The 17,049-nt window shown below is 42.8% G+C and overlaps 1 protein-coding gene across 3 annotated transcripts; it reads right to left on the bottom strand.

Annotated features, from left to right (window-relative positions):
- Positions 1-44: 44 nt before the first annotated feature.
- Positions 45-14,799, bottom strand: LOC129858000 (synaptotagmin-like protein 4). 3 transcript variants are annotated; one of them, XM_055926833.1, is made up of 17 exons: positions 14,686-14,799; positions 7,873-8,051; positions 7,375-7,590; positions 6,894-7,003; positions 6,478-6,595; positions 6,206-6,346; positions 5,998-6,103; positions 5,701-5,806; positions 5,462-5,559; positions 5,230-5,319; positions 4,650-4,828; positions 2,756-2,858; positions 2,258-2,419; positions 1,997-2,099; positions 1,762-1,888; positions 1,382-1,590; positions 45-828 (listed from the first exon to the last, which is right to left on the bottom strand). In XM_055926833.1, the coding sequence occupies exons 2-17, from the start codon at positions 7,989-7,991 to the stop codon at positions 686-688; spliced, it is 2,130 nt and encodes a 709-aa protein (XP_055782808.1). In that variant the 5' UTR covers positions 7,992-8,051; positions 14,686-14,799; the 3' UTR covers positions 45-685. The 3 variants fall into 3 exon arrangements, with proteins under 3 accessions (XP_055782808.1, XP_055782807.1, XP_055782809.1); XM_055926832.1 differs by having other exon boundaries at positions 7,873-8,048; XM_055926834.1 differs by lacking the exon at positions 14,686-14,799 and adding an exon at positions 8,546-8,922 and having other exon boundaries at positions 7,873-8,048.
- Positions 14,800-17,049: the final 2,250 nt, after the last annotated feature.

Below are 17,049 nucleotides of genomic sequence, written 5' to 3'. Positions count from 1 at the left end.
AACGTGGATGATTACAGGTTTAGTCACTTCATATATTTATTTATTTGGTGAATTAAATATTTGATACAGCCATAGGACTCAAATAAAAGAGCATAAAAGTTGAGAAATAAAATTAGTCTCCTTCACTTTGTGCAACTGGTAATATTTACATACATATTTAAAATCACAGGCACAGTAGTTTTTCAATTACCATGAATCATAACCCAAGGTGACATGGACCAAAACTGGTTCAATGCCTTAAGAGTGGAACAGAGATTCTGCCTGAAACTGAAACACCAGCAACCCCCATGAAGCACCACAGTTAATTGAGTGGTTTGCTGAACATGGATAGAATTCAGCTTCAATAAGTACATGATAAAATGTAAATTAAACACGAGTTGTTAAATTTGATCAAAACTTTGGTTAGTGTCGATTGATCTCAAAAAGTATTTGTATAGTTAGACAACCTTACATTTAAAAATACGAAATGATACCTCTATCAAAAACCTGAAGCCATCAGGTGAATTTACACTATGCTTTCAAATCACTTGTTTTAGGCCAATGTGTCGTAATTGTGCCTGAGGTTAGACACAGCTGTATATATGACACTCTTTTTTTTTGTTATAGAATGATGGTGATAAAAAGTTGAGGGATTGCCCTGTGTCCATAGCTCTTCTTTCAGGTTACGAGGTAGAGTGTGGCGTCTTCACTTGCTCTTGCCCATAGAGGAGCGTAATGGAAGAGTGCCCTCTGCACACGAGTCAGGGTATTGCATCATCTTCTGCCACAGAGTCACCTCCTCCCCTGTAGAATCCGCCTCCACTTCCTCCTTCCCAACCTCCAGTGTGGCTGAAAAGAAGGGCACCAGAAACACAGTGAACTAAAGTAGGTCTGTCCTGTCCTGACCTCGTCCCCAGGCTATTGCACAAAGCGCATATCAGCCTGGGATAATGATTCAAAGTTGGCGTTAGTGGGTGTAACCATTAGGTGTTGTGGGATTGTTTGGTCGATTAAGCCGATGAAGCCAATGCTATTTGCACCGTGAGTTTCTCCCGGTCTTTCTGTATTGGCTAACAAAAGCTAAAGTTTGACGCTTTGGTCCACCAGATTTCACACATTTGGACAGAAATGTCGGGGAATGAGATTTATTTTAACAATAGGCCTACTGCTCTTAGTAATTTGAACTGAGGTAGCTTCACCTTACTACCAACTTTAACATTGGCAAAATAGGTGACCTGCAACGGAATAGTAAATCAAACACGTAAAACAGTAGAGCAATACTGCCAATGGATATAAACTGATACTTCCCCGCCATAAATCAACAAGGTGTTGTGTGTCATTAATTGTGGCTTTGCTGAGTCGAAACCCCACCCAGGAAGATAAAAAGGTGTTGTGTCATTACCTGTGCCTGTGCTGAGTCGAACCCCACCCAGGAAGTCATTACTGGACATGGCCTCCCGGTCCCACACTGTCAGCTCTAGCCACATCTCACTTAGCTGGTCTAGGGTCAGGTCTTTGTACACAAATGTGTGGTCGTAGTGGGGATTCAGAGTTTTCTTCACCACCGGAGTCTTCCTCTTAGTGGACTTGGCCTTCGATGGCAACAAGTACCTAGGTTTAAAAGCATGAGTGAGAAGGATTACATTTTGATGAAGGCTAGGTGGCTGAAAAATGTTCTTAAAATGAGCGGGAGTTGCACAATCTCAAGTGAGGATGATGAAACAAAATTCATCTCTGTTAGAGTGAACGTAGAGAATTAGTGACATCATGCCTCCAGCTAACCCTTTCACAAAGGAATCCGACGTGTCCCCTGCTTTCATTGCCGTCAGGTTCTTGGCCTCTTTGATCAAGACGTGTAACTCCCCTCCCTGCTCCGTCTTTGTCTTCTTGCCTAGAGAGAGTCTCTTGCCTAGGGGAGATAGTGGTGTCAGACAGCCACTGGTAGGGATTGGTCTGACACAGATAGTGCTGACTGAGCTTTTCTGTTCGTTTGTTCTGTCGACACGGACACTCCTACCTTTGGTCTTTTCAGTGGGTGAATTCTTGGTCGAGACGTACTTCAGGGAAATCAACAGTTCTCCTTTGTACTGAGAGAAGGCAGAGGACTGCAGTGGTGACGCCTATAGAGGATAATAGTCGGTAAAACCACTAGACCACAGGGTTGTACTGTAGATTAGAAATACATTTAGTGATTGATGTGTAGGGCCTGCAATGTTTTCTGACCATGTGACCTGACCAGGAACAACTGAGCCCTAGTGATGAGACTATTCAGGCTTACTTTTCCCACCAACGCCGCACACTCCTCGTGGCCTGCGTCGAGGTTCCTGCAGTCCAGAGGCACCTCCACCTCTCCAAGGAGGGCATTACGGCCCAAGCGGGCATGGTGCCAGACGGAGAGCTGGAGGGAACGATTGAGCACCTGGGAGCGACTGATGGAAAACTGAATGAGGAGAAGAGATGAAGTGAGAGAGTGACACCCTGCTCTCACTGATCCGTCAACAACATCTTAGTAAATTTTTCCACCCACCCTCTCTGGCCTTTGCATCAGAGTTACTTGTTCAGTTAAAAAAGGGCAGCAACAAAATCAATATTTGTTTGTCTTTCACTAACGGCGATTAACTCTCCTTATCTTGAATGCCAATATCAATCTTACTGCCTACTGAAAAAGACGGCATTATCAACTTAACAACTGGCCATTGAGTAATAAGGGATGTGTACAGGGTTAAAGTTCATCAGTGTTCATCTAATTCTACTGCAGTTCCAGAGAGGCCATCACCTTTAGGGTCTCATTGTAAGTGGGGTCCACTGTGTTATGTTTAATGCTGGTTTTTTTCTTGCCAATGCGAGACTTGTCAGGGAGAAGGTAGCACTTGACATACCTGCAGGACAAAAAAACATGAATATTTTCCTACATGTTAAAGAGTTCAAATTAAGCCATATTCCATCTGGTCCTGCAACACCAAGAAACTATACTGAACAAAAATATAAAAACGCAACATGTCAAGCGTTTGTCCCATGTTTCATGAGCTGAAATAAAAGATCCCATAAATTATCCATATGCCCCAAAAAATGTATTTATCAAATTTTGTGCACAAATTGGTTTACATCCGTGATAGTGAACATTTATCCTTTGCCAAGATAATCAATCCACCTGACAGGTGTGGCATATCAAGAAGCTGATTAAACAGTATGATCATTACACAGGTGCACCTTGTGCTGGAGACAATAAAAGACCACTCTAAAATGTGCAGTTGTCACACGACACAATGCCACAGACGTCTCAAGTTAAGGGAGCGTGCGATTGGCATGCTGACTGCAGAAATGTCCACCAGAGCTGTTGCCAGAGAATTGAATGTTCATTTCTCTACCATGAGCCTCATCCAACGTCGTTTTAGAGAATTTGTGTGTATGGCGTCGTATGGGCAAGAGGTTTGCTGATGTCAACGTTGTGAACAGAGTGCCCCATGGTGGCTGTGAGGTTGTGATATGAGCAGGCATAAGCTATGGACAAGGAACACAATTGCATTTTATTGATGGCAATTTTAATGCACAGGAATACCGTGACAAGTACCTGAGGCCCATTGTGAGGCCCATTTATTTTAAGGTACAGTATCTGTGACCAACTGATGCATATCTGTATTCCCAGTCATGTGAGCTCCATAGACTAGGGCCTAATGAATTTATTTCAACTGACTGATTTTCTCATATGAACTTTAACTGAGTAAAATCTTTGAAATTGTTGCGTTTATATTTTTGTTCTGTTATTTAAGTCCAAATATAAAGTGCCTACATTTCCAAACTACAAATGTATAATTATTTTTTCTTCTATTAAATGTAACCTTTACGATTCTTCCTTTTGGAACTCTGATAATGACCCCTGGGCACATCAAACATTTTGTAAACAGGACAGAGTCTTATCTAAGATTATCTACGTCAGGAATCATCAACTAGATTCAGTTGCGGGACAATTTGTTCTTGAGTGGATGGTCGGAGGGCCGGAACATAATTACAAATAATTTGTAGACGGCAAACTGACCGCAAAAAGCCCAAACAGATATGTTTGACTAAAAATCTATTCAAACCTTGCTTACGATCACATGGTTCTCTCTATTATGCATGGGAATACTTGAATCGATTTCTTCAATTAAAATCACTTGGAGATGATTTCCTGATGTTTTTAGTGTTATGTTCAACAATAAAATACAGAAATAAAATAAGTAAATAAAAGTTGCTCAGAAAATGGGGGGGGGGGGACAAATAAAACCAAACCAAATTCGGAAACCTGATCTACATGACGTCATACAGTAATAACACTGAAGTGTGTGTCTAGAGTGAACAACAGGATTATTGGGAATCATTCTCTACAACGCATCTCATCTACTGTCATCATAAAAACATGACGAGACTTATTGCAACCTACGGTAGAATAGTGTTGGTCTCACTTGAAGGAGTGGGGGATACTATCTCTGTTGGCAATGACATGATGGGATGCATCTGAATTGTGTAAAGCAGCTTTGTTGAAAGAAAATTCCAGAGCAGCATCCACCATGACTTTCATCCACCCAGTGTTTTCAGATGTGGGGATATGAAGGAGAGGAAACATTATTGAGATGCACCCATCATTTCCTACTGAGACAACTATTAAACCCTAGTCCCGAGGGGACACTCACGGGTTTGAGCGCTGGCGTCTGGCATCCCCGTGGGCCAGCGAGTGACACTCCTTGACGAGGACGGCCAGGCTCTGGGTGGTGTCATCGTAGCTGATAGAGAACACGATGTCCCCGCTCACCTCCACGCTGTCATAATCTCCTGCCTCACTGTAAATACTCATCAGACTGCCCAGTGTGCTCTGTGGTGGACACACACAGACAGACTTCTGTTAGTAGTTGGTTTAAATGCATTCATATTGACTACAATTCTAGAACTTGGAATTCAAAATGAGCAAAAATTGTGACCAGAAAGGTAAATGTAGCGTATTCAATCAAGTAACATAAACTTCCTGGAAAGCACAAAGGAGGCCTGTGACCATGAAAATCAGGTCAGTCAAATTTGCATGCCCTGACGCAAATTTGAGCGTGAGCTTTTGTTGCCATGGTAACTTAATTAGGCAGCAGCTCACAACACAAACCAGGATATCCTGAATTGTCTCAAAGTTCTGGTTCAATAAATATCTTGAGGAACTCTAAAAATAGCATCACACACTAACTAGAACCTTTGAAAATAGGATAAGTGAGAATCGCATGCATTTACCTTGGAGCCGCGAAGATTTGAGGTACTTGAGCACACCTTCTTTCTATGGATGCTCACCAAGTTATCAATGTCTTCATCCTCCTCATCATCCTGCAAGCACAGCAAACAATTTAAAATCATGAAAAAGACAACGCAACTGCATCTTTCACCAATACTAGCACTATAAGGAAGTATTTTGCAGTATAGTGAAGCCTTATGCATTAGTCTGTAATGAGGAAGAGGTACTGCTCACTGGCACATTGAGCCCAGGCACCGACTTGCTCCGGTCACCCATAAAGCCCTCTGAGGCTTCAGCCCCCTCCTCACGCAGGTCCAGCACAGACGTGAATTCTGAGTGAAACCCATGGAGACGCATTAAAATGGAGCATATCTTTGTTAACTCGAGCAGGCCGGATGCCCTTAAAACAAACAATATTTGAGTAGAGTTTGGGAGTCAGGGCTACTGAGGCGACAGACACACAAGAGTCTCACCGGAGGGTTTCTGAACTCGTCTGACGCTCTTCTTGAACAGGCCGCCATCTTCCAATGCGACAGACCCCGCGCAGGGACTAACACTACGACTATTTACTACGGAGGACTATGGAAAGGGACAAGAGTTACAGTCAGGTGTGACAGTATAATATGTATTGGCTGGAGACATGAGGACTAATACAGGGTTAGGGTCAATTCCATTATTTTTCATGTGGACTTTTCACTTGCCGACTTGACTGACTGCACTGAAATGGAATTGACCCCAACACCCGATTGATAGGTAAACGGTCTCCTTACCGTGTCTGCATCTGAGGTGGAGCTGTGGCTACTGACGAGGTCTGCTTTGACTAGAACATTCATACTGGACCCTGTTGGACTAGACTGTCCTGTGCTCTCCTCCTTCCTGGATCATAAACACCATTCATAATGAGCAGACATCCCAAAAGCAGTTTTGTTAGCATGTAGCGCTAATGCAATAGGCCTACTTGTTTGGATGTAGACTTACCTTGGCAAGAGAGGAGTCCCAAGAGAGGACTCAGTCTCTGTCATGACACTGTTCAGGCTGGCTTTCTCTGCAGGCTCATTGTCCCTGTGCTGCTGTTGCTCCTTGACTCCCACGGATTCTTCGGAGACTTCGTCTAGCAGACTGAGAAGGTCGAAATAACAGTGTCAAAATGTTATATATTGAATTTAAACTCCATCCACATATTACAGTAACTGCATCACACTATTGATTGTAAAGCCTGTGTTGTCCCCCCAGATAAAAATAGGACTCACTCCTTGTTGGAGGCTGCTAGGTCCCTCAGTCTGGGTCGGGGAACAGGGGAGACGGGCTGGCTGGGGTTCAACTCTGTACTCTTCAACAGGAGCGCTCCCATGTTCTCCCTCTTCCTCACTAAAACAGAACACCAAGCTTCAGCATGACAGGCGACTGGTAATATGCTGACAGTGGCTTCATTCATTCAGATAGGGATTTCATTACTGGGAAGTGCCATTCAAAAAGTACATGAACAAAAGCTATGTAGTAACGGAGCTTCTTACGTATCAATATTGAAATTGAGTGGAGAAAATAGGACAAATTGCTATGCTGCCACGTCACCGACAATGACAATCCACTCTGCATCAGCAGTGAGTTGTTTATGGTTTCCAATTGAATAGAGCGTTGCCCACAACTTGGTGGTTCTTGGACTCACATGGGGGCCTCTTTTTGAGGGAAGTCCTCACTATGTCGTGTCCAGGGGTGGTGAAGAAGCGGTTGACTCGCTGGTCATAGAACCAGTCTCCAGTGCACTTCTTTAGATCACTGGAGAAAATAACACCACACATTACCACCACGTTAAAACATCATCAAATATATGGACCACAACCCTAAGGGTGACATGCTGACAGTGCAAAAACGCTGCGCTGTTGTAAATATTTAAAAAAGACACCGAAAGATATATATTTTTTACATGAGTTTAGAATGCACCAGATATGCACAGCGTACATCGCGGATCCACGAAATGTAAATCCGCTGAAAGTATTATCGTCTCCTCGTGGGCGTTGTACAGTGAGAGTCTTTGATGTTAATAAAAACATCACGCTTTGCATATAGATTCAGCAAACACAGGGATCATCGCCATTTAGATGCTAAAAGGACAGGGTGGGGTGATGTACAGAGGAATTGACTCTTACGCCTCTTTAGCACACACACTGCACACCCAGGATCCATTGGGGCACACTGCGCGACAGTTGTGGCACACTTGGTGTTTACATGCCCTACACTGGCTGGAGCCGGCAGATAGTGGACCAAGTAGTTCCTGGCAGCGGCCGCAGCTGCGCTCACTGTACGTCCCACTGCTACGCTTGGCGCCCTTCCTCTTAATGTCCAGCAGCTCCGTCTTCAGCTTCCTAAAACAACGGGTGGGGGGGGGGGGGGGGGACATTGGTTAGACCCTTGCCTATTGGTGTCTGTTGACATCTTTGCCTAACTGGATGTTGAAAGTCTATTGACTTCCTCCATCTGCACTCATGAAATACTGAGTTGATGAAGTTAATGCTAAATTCCCACCAGCATGCACTGTATCGCTTTCACCGGTCCTGTCTTATTAGATCAGATTAAGGAAATGAGACAAGGGCAGGTGGAAGCCACTTTAGGACTATTGAGATGCAGCTCGGGAGGGGACTTCTCACCGGACACGGTGCTCCTCAGCCTGCCTCAGCTCCTCGTCCCTCCGCAGCACCTCCAGGATCAGCTCCCGCTCCGAGTCAGTCAGGAAGGCCACATTAATCATGTCTGCAGCTTGTGACATTGCACCTCCGTCCCAGGCTACCGCCTTAGGGATTGTCACCCTAGGCCAGACAGGCTCCTGCTAGCCAAAGAAGAGAACAGGGCTGAGTTCAGAAGGCACAAAATGGGAACATGTTTTATCTATCTATAACTTGTCCTTCGTGGTTTCTGCCTGAAAATGCCTTTCTCCTGCTTTACCAAGCACCATAGCTTACATTTGAAATCCCTCATGACATCACAGTGAAAACCAGTGTGAAAGTCCTAATCCCAAACATCAGCAGCATTGAAGATGGAGTAAAGCTGATCGGAGGCTAAGGCTCCTTTACCCCCAGCTAATGTCCATTTAATGGAGGACCCACTTTCAGTACATGAGCAACGACCTCATATACAGTACAGGCTCCTCAGAAAGAGCACAGCATTACAGTGGACCACTGCAGGAGAGAGTGCGCGTTTAAACAATGGGAGGGCTTGATGTGAGGGGAAAGGACAGAGACAGGTAGAGAGCGGTAGACAGTGCAGGACTAGCAGACATACAGACAGACAAAGGGGACTGTTAGTGGATGGTGTTACCCTTACCTCCTCCACTAGTGAGCCTCCATGCAGAGAGGCTGCTGCTGCCACAGTGTCAGAAGCCTCTCACTCTGCCTTGCTGGAGCTGGCTGGGTAATTTAGGGAGGTGGAGCTGGCAAGCATGGACAGACCCAGACAACAGACAACCTAGCTTAGAGCCAACACCCTGAGATGGCCCTGCTGCAGACAAACCAGAGTGAAGGTGGACTAGCGGAACATTTACATGACAGACTGACCAGGTAAATCCAGGTGAAAGCTATGATCCCTTATTGATGTAACCTGTTAAATCCCTTTTTTTTTTAAATCAGTAGATAATAGGGGAGGAGACAGGATAAAGAAGGACTTTTAAGCTTTGAGACATGAGGGTGAATGGGCGAGACAAAAGATTTAAGTGCCTTTGAACGGGGTATAGTAGTAGGTGCCAGACAAACTGGCGAACACAGAACTGCAACACTGCTGGGTTTTTCATGCTCAACAGTTTCCCTTGTGTCTCAAGAATGGCCCACCACCCAAAGGACATGCATTCAACTTGACACAACTGTGGCAAGCATTGGAGGAATACCATCACATTTTATAGTCCATGACCTGAAGATTTGAGGCTGTTCTGAGGGCAAACGGGGGTGCAACTCAATATTAGGAAGGTGTTCCTAATGTTTTGTACACTGTAAATCTCACCAGGACGTACAGTACTGTGTCATTTCCACTGGAGTAAACACCAAACTACAACACCTTTAACAAACTAAGCCTATAACGTTGTACTGTATATGCTTACATCATGTAGAAAATCCTTTGCAGGGAAAGAAAACAGCCCTGCCTAAGTAGATCTTGAGCTTTGAGTCAGGTACACAAACATAAATTAACATTTGTTGACATATAGATAGTGATTTTATTTCAGCATGTCATCATATAGGAAATTATAAACAGGAAGACATGGGAAAATAGTCTCTACCTAATCTTACTTTGACAGACGCTGGCACGCATATAGAATAGATAGATGATGACAAATAGGATCCAGGATCCTTGAGGTTTTAAACCCCTCTGACAGGGTGAAAGTTTGCTTGAGGGAATTTGAACAGGAAAGCTAAAAACAACACGAGCTCAGCATATCGCAGGGTTCCCACCCTCTAAGGACATAGAGCGGCGGGTGGAGTGCACTGGTAAAACCATTTGTTTAATCCTGACATCAAGCCTGTCATTGGCCATGTTCCAGTTATGAGCTTCAATCTCTAGGTGAATCCAGAACCTCAGAAGACATTGAATAGTCAAGTTGACAGTTTATTTTAAAAAGGCACTTCCATTTTTTGACAACTTTGAATTTACTGTGAACACACTATATTTTGAAGGCAAGGCAATGTTTTTATCTGCTCAGGAACAGTTCCAGTGTGAGCCAGAACATTCGAGAAATAGTGTACAAAAGTATTGTTTGCTTCATCATGACCACATGGTATGGAAACCCGATTGCCAAGAAGAGGACACAACTGTCCAGGGCAGCAAATATGGACAGCAAGATAGTTAGCAAACCTCAAAAAGAAGTTCAATAACATATACAGTGCCTTTAGAAAGTATTCATACTCTTTGACTTATTCCACATTTAGAGCCTGAATTCAAAATGGATTAAATATATTCATTCTCACCAATACCACACAATGACAAAGTGAAAACATGTTTTTAGATATTGTTGCTAATTTATTGAGAATGAAAAACAGAAATATCTCATTCACATTAGTATTCATACTAGGGCTGTCCCCAATTTACTGGTCAGTGGGCTGTTGGTTGACCAAGATTTTACACACACACAAACACACCCAGTCAAAAGTTGACACACCTACTCATTCAAAGGTTTTTCTTAACTTTTTCTATTTTCTACATTGTAGAATAATAGTGTAGACATCAAACTATGAAAAAAAACACATATGGAATCATGTAGTAAACAAAAAAGGGTTTAGATATATTTAATAATTTTTCAAAGTAGCCACGCCTTGCCTTGATGACAGCTTTGCACACTCTTGGCTCTTGGAATTCTCTCAACCAGCGTCACCTGGAAGGCTTTTCCAATTGTCTTGAGGGAATTCCCACATATGCTAAGCACTTGTTGGCTGCTTTTCCTTCACTCTGCAGTCCAACTCATCCCAAACCATCTCAATTGGGTTGAGGTCGCGTGATTGTGGAGGCCAGGTCATCTGATGCAGCACTCCATCACTCTCCTTGGTCAAAAAGCCCTTACACAGCCTGGAGGTGTGTGTGTGTTGGGTCATTGTCCTGTTGAAAACCAAAAGATAGTCCCACTAAGCGCAAACCAGATGGGATGGCATATCGCTGCAGAATGCTGTGGTATCCATGCTGGTTAAGTGTGCCTTGAACTCTAAATAAATCACAGACAGTGTCGCCAGCAAAGCACCCCCAAAACATCACACCTCCTCCTCCATGCTTCACGGTGGAAACCACACATGCGGAGATCATCTGTTCACCTACTCTGCATCTCACAAAGACACGGTGGTTGAAACCAAAAATCTCAAATTTGTACTCAGACCAAAGGACAGATTTCCACCGGTCTAATGTCCATTGCTCGTGTTTCTTGACCCAAGCAAGTCTGTTCTTATTATTGGTATCCTTTAGTAATGGTTTCTTTGCAGCAATCTGACCATGAAGGCCTGATTCACACAGTCTCCTCTGAACAGTTGATGTTGAGATGTGTCTGTTACTTGAACTCTGAAGCATTTATTTGGGCTGCAATCTGAGGGGCAGTTAACACTAATGCACTTATCCTCTGCAGCAGAGGTAATTCTGGGTCTTCCTTTCCTGTGGCGGTCCTCATGAGAACGAGTTTCTTCATTGCGCTTGATGGTTTTTGCGACTGCACTTGAAGAAGCTTTCAAAGTTCTTGAAATGTTCTGTATTGACTGATGTACACCACCCCTACCTTGTCACAACACAACTGAGTGGCTCAAACGCATTAAGGAAATAAATTCCACAAATTAACTTAAGGCACACCTGTTCATTGAAATGCATTCCAGGTGACTACCTCATGAAGGTGGTTGAGAGAATGGCAAGAGTGTGCAAAGCTGTCATCAAGGCAAAGGGTGGCTATTTGAAGAATCTCAAATATATGTTGATTTGTTTAACACTTTTTTGGTTACTACATGATTCCATATGTGTCATATCTTCACTATTATTCTACAATGGAGAAAATAGAACCGCTTGGCATTCAGACCAAAGCATTCAATCTTGGTTTCATCAGACCACAGAATCTTGTTTCTCATGATCTGAGAGTCCTTAAGGTGCCTTTTGGCAAACTCCAAGCAGGCTGTCATGTGCCTTTTACTGAGGAGTGGCTTCCATCTGGCCACTCAACCATAAAGGCCTAATTGATGGAGAGCTGCAGAGATGATTGTCCTTCTGGAATGTTCTCCCATCTCAACAGATAAATTCTGGAGCTCTTTCAGAGGGACCATCGGGTTCTCGGTCACCTCCCTGCCCAAGGCCCTTCTCCCCCGATTGCTCAGTTTGGCTTGGCGGCAGGCTTTAAAAAGAGTCTTGGTGGTTCCAAACTTCTTCCATTTAAGAATCATGGAGGCTATTTTGTTCTTGGGGACCTTCAATGCTGCAAAAAATGTTTGGTACCCTTCCCCAGATCTGTGCCTCGACACAATCCTTTCTCTGAGCTCTACGGACAATTCCTTTGACCTCATGGCTTGGTTTTTGCTCTGACATGCCCTGTCAACTGTAGGACCTTATATAGACAGGTGTGTGCCTTTCCAAATCATGTGGTAAATTCAATTGATTGGACAAGAGTGCTCGAATTAACTTGTAGAAACATCTCAAAGATGATCAATGGAAACAGCCAAAGCAAAGCTGGAATGACTTCAGAACATATAAGTCCTTGAGTGGCCCATCCAAATCCCAGACTTGAATCCCATTGAAAATCTGTGGAAAGACTTGAAGATTGCTGTTCACGTCTTAAACTCTGAAGCATTTATTTCCATCTATCCTTTATTTTTTTTATTTAACTAGGCAAGTCAGTTAAGAACATATTATTATAAACATTGACGGCCTACAGATTAACAGAGCTTGAGAAAATCTGCAAGGAAGAATGGGAGAAAAAAAAACTATTCCAAATGTGCAAAGCTGATACAGACAACTCAAAGCTGCAATTGGCTCCAAAGGTGCTTCTACAAAGTATTGATTCGAGTGAACATTTCATTTTCAATAAATGTGCAAACATTTCTAAAACATGTTTTCACTTTGTCATTATGGGGTATTTTGTGTAGCTGGCTGAGTGGAAAAAATGATTTAATCCATTTTGAATTCATGCTGTAAACACAGCAAAATGTGGAATAAGTCAAGGGGTGTGAATACTTTCTGAAGGCACTACAAGTGCTGAGCACTCAGAGCAAAGCACTGACTATAGCTATTGACCCCTCCCATCCACTATTTCCAGTTTGAAAAGCTCCCCTCAGGGAGGAGATATCTAAGAATATCTATAAAAAGTCATTTGTCCCAAGTTGTTGATAATGGTCTCAGATCCTGATGTACGTACATATGAATTATTGAATCATGGAGATGATCAGGTGCCCTTCAGTCTTAATGATGATGTATTTTTTACTAGGAATTCTTGATGTTGATTGTGGCTTTTAGACCAATGATGATATAATGTATAGCCGTCTAACGGGAAACTGCACTTGCACTTTTGTAGTTTGTATAGTTTATTTATTTTGAGGATGATGGAGTCCTGATGGCTTTTAATGTCTGTTTTTATGTTGTGAAGCCAAAGACACATTTCCACATTGGGTGAACAATAAAGTTTTTCTAATTCTAATAATGTTGAGTGAGTTTAAGCAGAAAAAAAACTTGATTTAAATTACTTAGCCCTCATTAGCACAGTGTTTGTGTGCTATGCTGTGTCACTCATGCAGAACTTGAGGAAAACTTTTTCCTCATTGTTTTAACGCTTGAGGCCACTTGACTCACATTTGAGAAGTGTACAATGCCTTGTAGGGCAGCTCAGCAGGCAGCTGCCTACTTCAAGGGAATGCGTGTGTCACAGAGACAAAGATGACAGTGCCCTGGGATATTTCTAGAGTCAATAGACACTAAGAAGGATATCTACAGAAAGAGGGAGGACAAATTGTACGAATACCAATGTTAGTAAACATTTGGCGAATACAGCAAAGAAAGCTCCACGTAAAGTGCTTTTCCAGGGCCTCTTAGGCTGTGTTTACAGCCCAATTCCGATGTTTTCGCCACTAGTTGTTATTTTGACAAATCAGATTCTTTGCCAAAATATCAGAATTGGGCTGCCTGTGTAAACACAGTCTCATTGTGGGTATAGGCCATAATAAAGGAAAGTTAATTCCAATTTAACAATGCATAAGAATAGCATAGTTTAATGTGCAATTTTCTTGACAGTAACTCAATAAGGAATGTTAGTCTAACAGCAAATGTAGGACTATTTCAAAGTATGGAATTTACCTAATTTGCCAAAAGGACTTAACAAAAAATGCAGTAGGCTACATTTGATTGTTTTGTTGTATTTTTTCTAACAGCCAAAATGTAATCAAACAAATCTATTGTAGGCCTAGAGACAATGCATGATGTGGCTGGATTTAAGATTGTGTTGGCAACACATCCAGTTAATTGGACATTATTGAAAAAGCGCAGTTGTTTATCAACACACGTGATCTGCTGAATAAGACAACACTACATAAGAAATGCATCTGAATGAGCGAGCGCAAATATTGTTCATAGAAGATTTGTCAGTCTCAAAAAATGTATTTCAACACCTGTCCAGAGGGTGTTTTAATTCTATTGAAAAAAATCGAAAACTTCACTTCGATTGTGATTCAAATCAATTCACCATACCACTTTCTTTCGTTCCCAAATTTTGGAAGGGGGGATATGAAAAATAATCAAATGGAATAATACACTTTTTAGAGCAGACTGGTAGCGGGTAAAACAAGTGCATGGATATATATCGTTTGTTCGCAACGTTAATGAATCGAGGATAGTAAATCATTCATAAGGGAGGTTTCCCATATCAGGAAAAGGTATTCAACAATTTACTGTCGTGTAAAACATGTTTTGATTGCAACTGTAATTCAATAAAACAGTTTCAATGAATGTTATAGATCACAACAAACTCAACTTACCTCTCTACCCTTTGCTGCAATGTGTCAGCGTGACTCCCACAGTCTACCTTCCAGTCTCTTTCCTGCACTCTGAAACTGTTGACTTTCCGCGTTGGTTATAATCATCACATCCCGGAAGATATGGAAACTTTGTGACAGCGGTGGGGCGACAAATAGCTACAGACGTTTTCCACAGCAGGTGCATTTCCTCTGCTCTATTTTCCTACTTTTCTGAGAAAAAAAGCAGAAGCAGTGCTAATTAATTCAATACCAATAGTTTCCACAAGTAAATAACCAAACCCCGTACAAATAATTTAGTAAAATTAAATAATAATGTGGAGCATTATTCTATTATGGAAATAATGCAAGAGGCAAAATACACAAATACTTAGCTATTAAATAAAAAATATGTTTTAATTTTTGTGTGTAATTGTATAGTATAGCCCTTATTTAGCCAGATATTTCATCCTATGGTTACAGTATTTATAAAGAAATGTGTAACAAATGTGTTCCCAGACTGGAGGCACCATGTGGCATGTGATGACAGTTTGTCAAATCAGTTGTAAGACAACTGGAAAAAACGGCTTCATTTTCACATTGAATAAACCTTTAAAATTATGTCTTTCCTAAAATAGCTACATTATTATTACAGTGCATTCAGAAAGTATTCAGACCCCTTCACTTTTTCCATATTTTGTTACGTCACAAACTTATTCTAAAATGGATTAAATTAAAAATGTTCCTCATCAATCTACAAACAATAACCTATAATGACAAACCGAAAACCGTTTTTTAGAAATGTTTGAAAATTAATTAAAATAAAAACGTAAAAACTTTATATACATAAGTATTCAGACCCTTTGCTATGAGACTCGAAATTGAGCTCAGGTGCATCCTGTTTCCATTGATCATATTTGAGATGTTTCTACAACTTGATTTGAGTCCACCTGTGGTAAACTCAATTGATTGGACATGATTTGGAAAGGCACACACCTGTCTATACAAGGTCCCACAGTTGACAGTGCATGTCAGAGCAAAAACCAAGCCATGAGGTCGAAGGAATTGCCTGTAGAGCTCCAAGACAGGATTATGTCAAGGCACAGATTTAGGGAAGGGTACCAAATCATTTCTGCAGCATTGAAGGTCCCCAAGAACACAGTGGCCTCCTTCATTTTTAAATGGAGGAGGTTTGGAACCACTAAGACTCTTCCTAGAACTCGTCACCCAGCCAAACTGAGGAATCGGGGGAGAAGGGCCTTGGTCAGGGAGGTGACCAAGAACCCGATGGTCACTGACAGAGCTCCAGAGTTCCTCTGTGGAGATGGGAGAACCTTACAGAAGAACAATCATCTATGCAGCACTCCACCAATCAGGCCTTTATGGTAGAGTAGCCAGGCGGAAGCCACTCCTCAGTAAAAGGCACACAACAGTATGCTTGGAGTTTGCCAAAAGGTGCGTAAAGGACTCTGACCATGAGAAACTCTTTGGCCTGAATGTCAAGCGTCACGTCTGGAGGAAACCTGGCACCATCCCTATGGTGAAGCATGGTGGTGGAAGCATCATGCTGTGGGGATGTTTTTCAGTGGCAGGCAGTGGGAGACTAGTCAGGATCGAGGGAAAGATGAACGGATTAAAGTACAGCGAGATCCTTGATGAAAACCTGCTCCAGAGCGCTCAGGACCTCAGACTGGGGCGAAGGTTCACCTTCCAACAGGAAAACAACCCTAAGCACACAGCCAAGACAACGCAGGAGTGGCTTCGGGACAAATCTCTGAATGTCCTTGAGTGGCCTAGTGTAACGGATGTGAAATGGCTAGCTAATTAGCGGGTGCGCGCTAGTAGCATTTAAATCAGTTACGTCACTTGCTCTGAGACATTAAGTAGGGTTGCCCCTTGCTCTGCAAGAGCCGTGGCCTTTGTGGAGCGATGGGTAACGATGCTTCGTGGGCGACCGTTGTTGATGTGTGCAGAGGGTCCCTGGTTCGCGCCCGTGTCGGGGCGAGGGGACGGTTTAAAATTATACTGTTACATTGATGCTGTTGACCCGGATCACTGGTTGCTGCGGAAAAGGAGGAGGTTGAAAGGGGGGTGAGTGTAACGGATGTGAAATGGCTAGCTAGTTAGCGGGTGCGCGCTAGTAGCATTTAAATCAGTTACGTCACTTGCTCTGAGACATTAAGTAGGGTTGCCCCTTGCTCTGCAAGAGCCGCGGCCTTTGTGGAGCGATGGGTAACGATGCTTCGTGGGCAACCGTTGTTGATGTGCGCAGAGGGTCCCTGGTTCGCGCCCGTGTCGGGGCGAGGGGACGACGTAAAGTTATATTGTTACACTAGCCAGAGCCCGGACTTGAACCAGATCGAACATCTCTGGAGAGACCTGAAAATA

Source organism: Salvelinus fontinalis, chromosome 6, assembly GCF_029448725.1.
Source record: "Salvelinus fontinalis isolate EN_2023a chromosome 6, ASM2944872v1, whole genome shotgun sequence".
Classification (NCBI taxonomy): domain Eukaryota; kingdom Metazoa; phylum Chordata; class Actinopteri; order Salmoniformes; family Salmonidae; genus Salvelinus; species Salvelinus fontinalis.
The sequence above is the reverse complement of the archived record's forward strand: the minus strand, read 5'-3'. Positions and strand labels throughout refer to the sequence as shown.

Excerpts from the sequence above, each read along its gene's own strand:
- LOC129858000 (XM_055926833.1), bottom strand. The coding sequence starts at position 7,991 with ATGTCACAAGCTGCAGACATGATTAATGTGGCCTTCCTGACTGACTCG. Across the intron at positions 2,420-2,755 it reads CTTACAATGAGACCCTAAAG|TTTTCCATCAGTCGCTCCCA; the intron begins GTGATGGCCTCT and ends CTCCTCATTCAG. Across the intron at positions 1,889-1,996 it reads ACCCACTGAAAAGACCAAAG|GCAAGAGACTCTCTCTAGGC; the intron begins GTAGGAGTGTCC and ends TATCTCCCCTAG.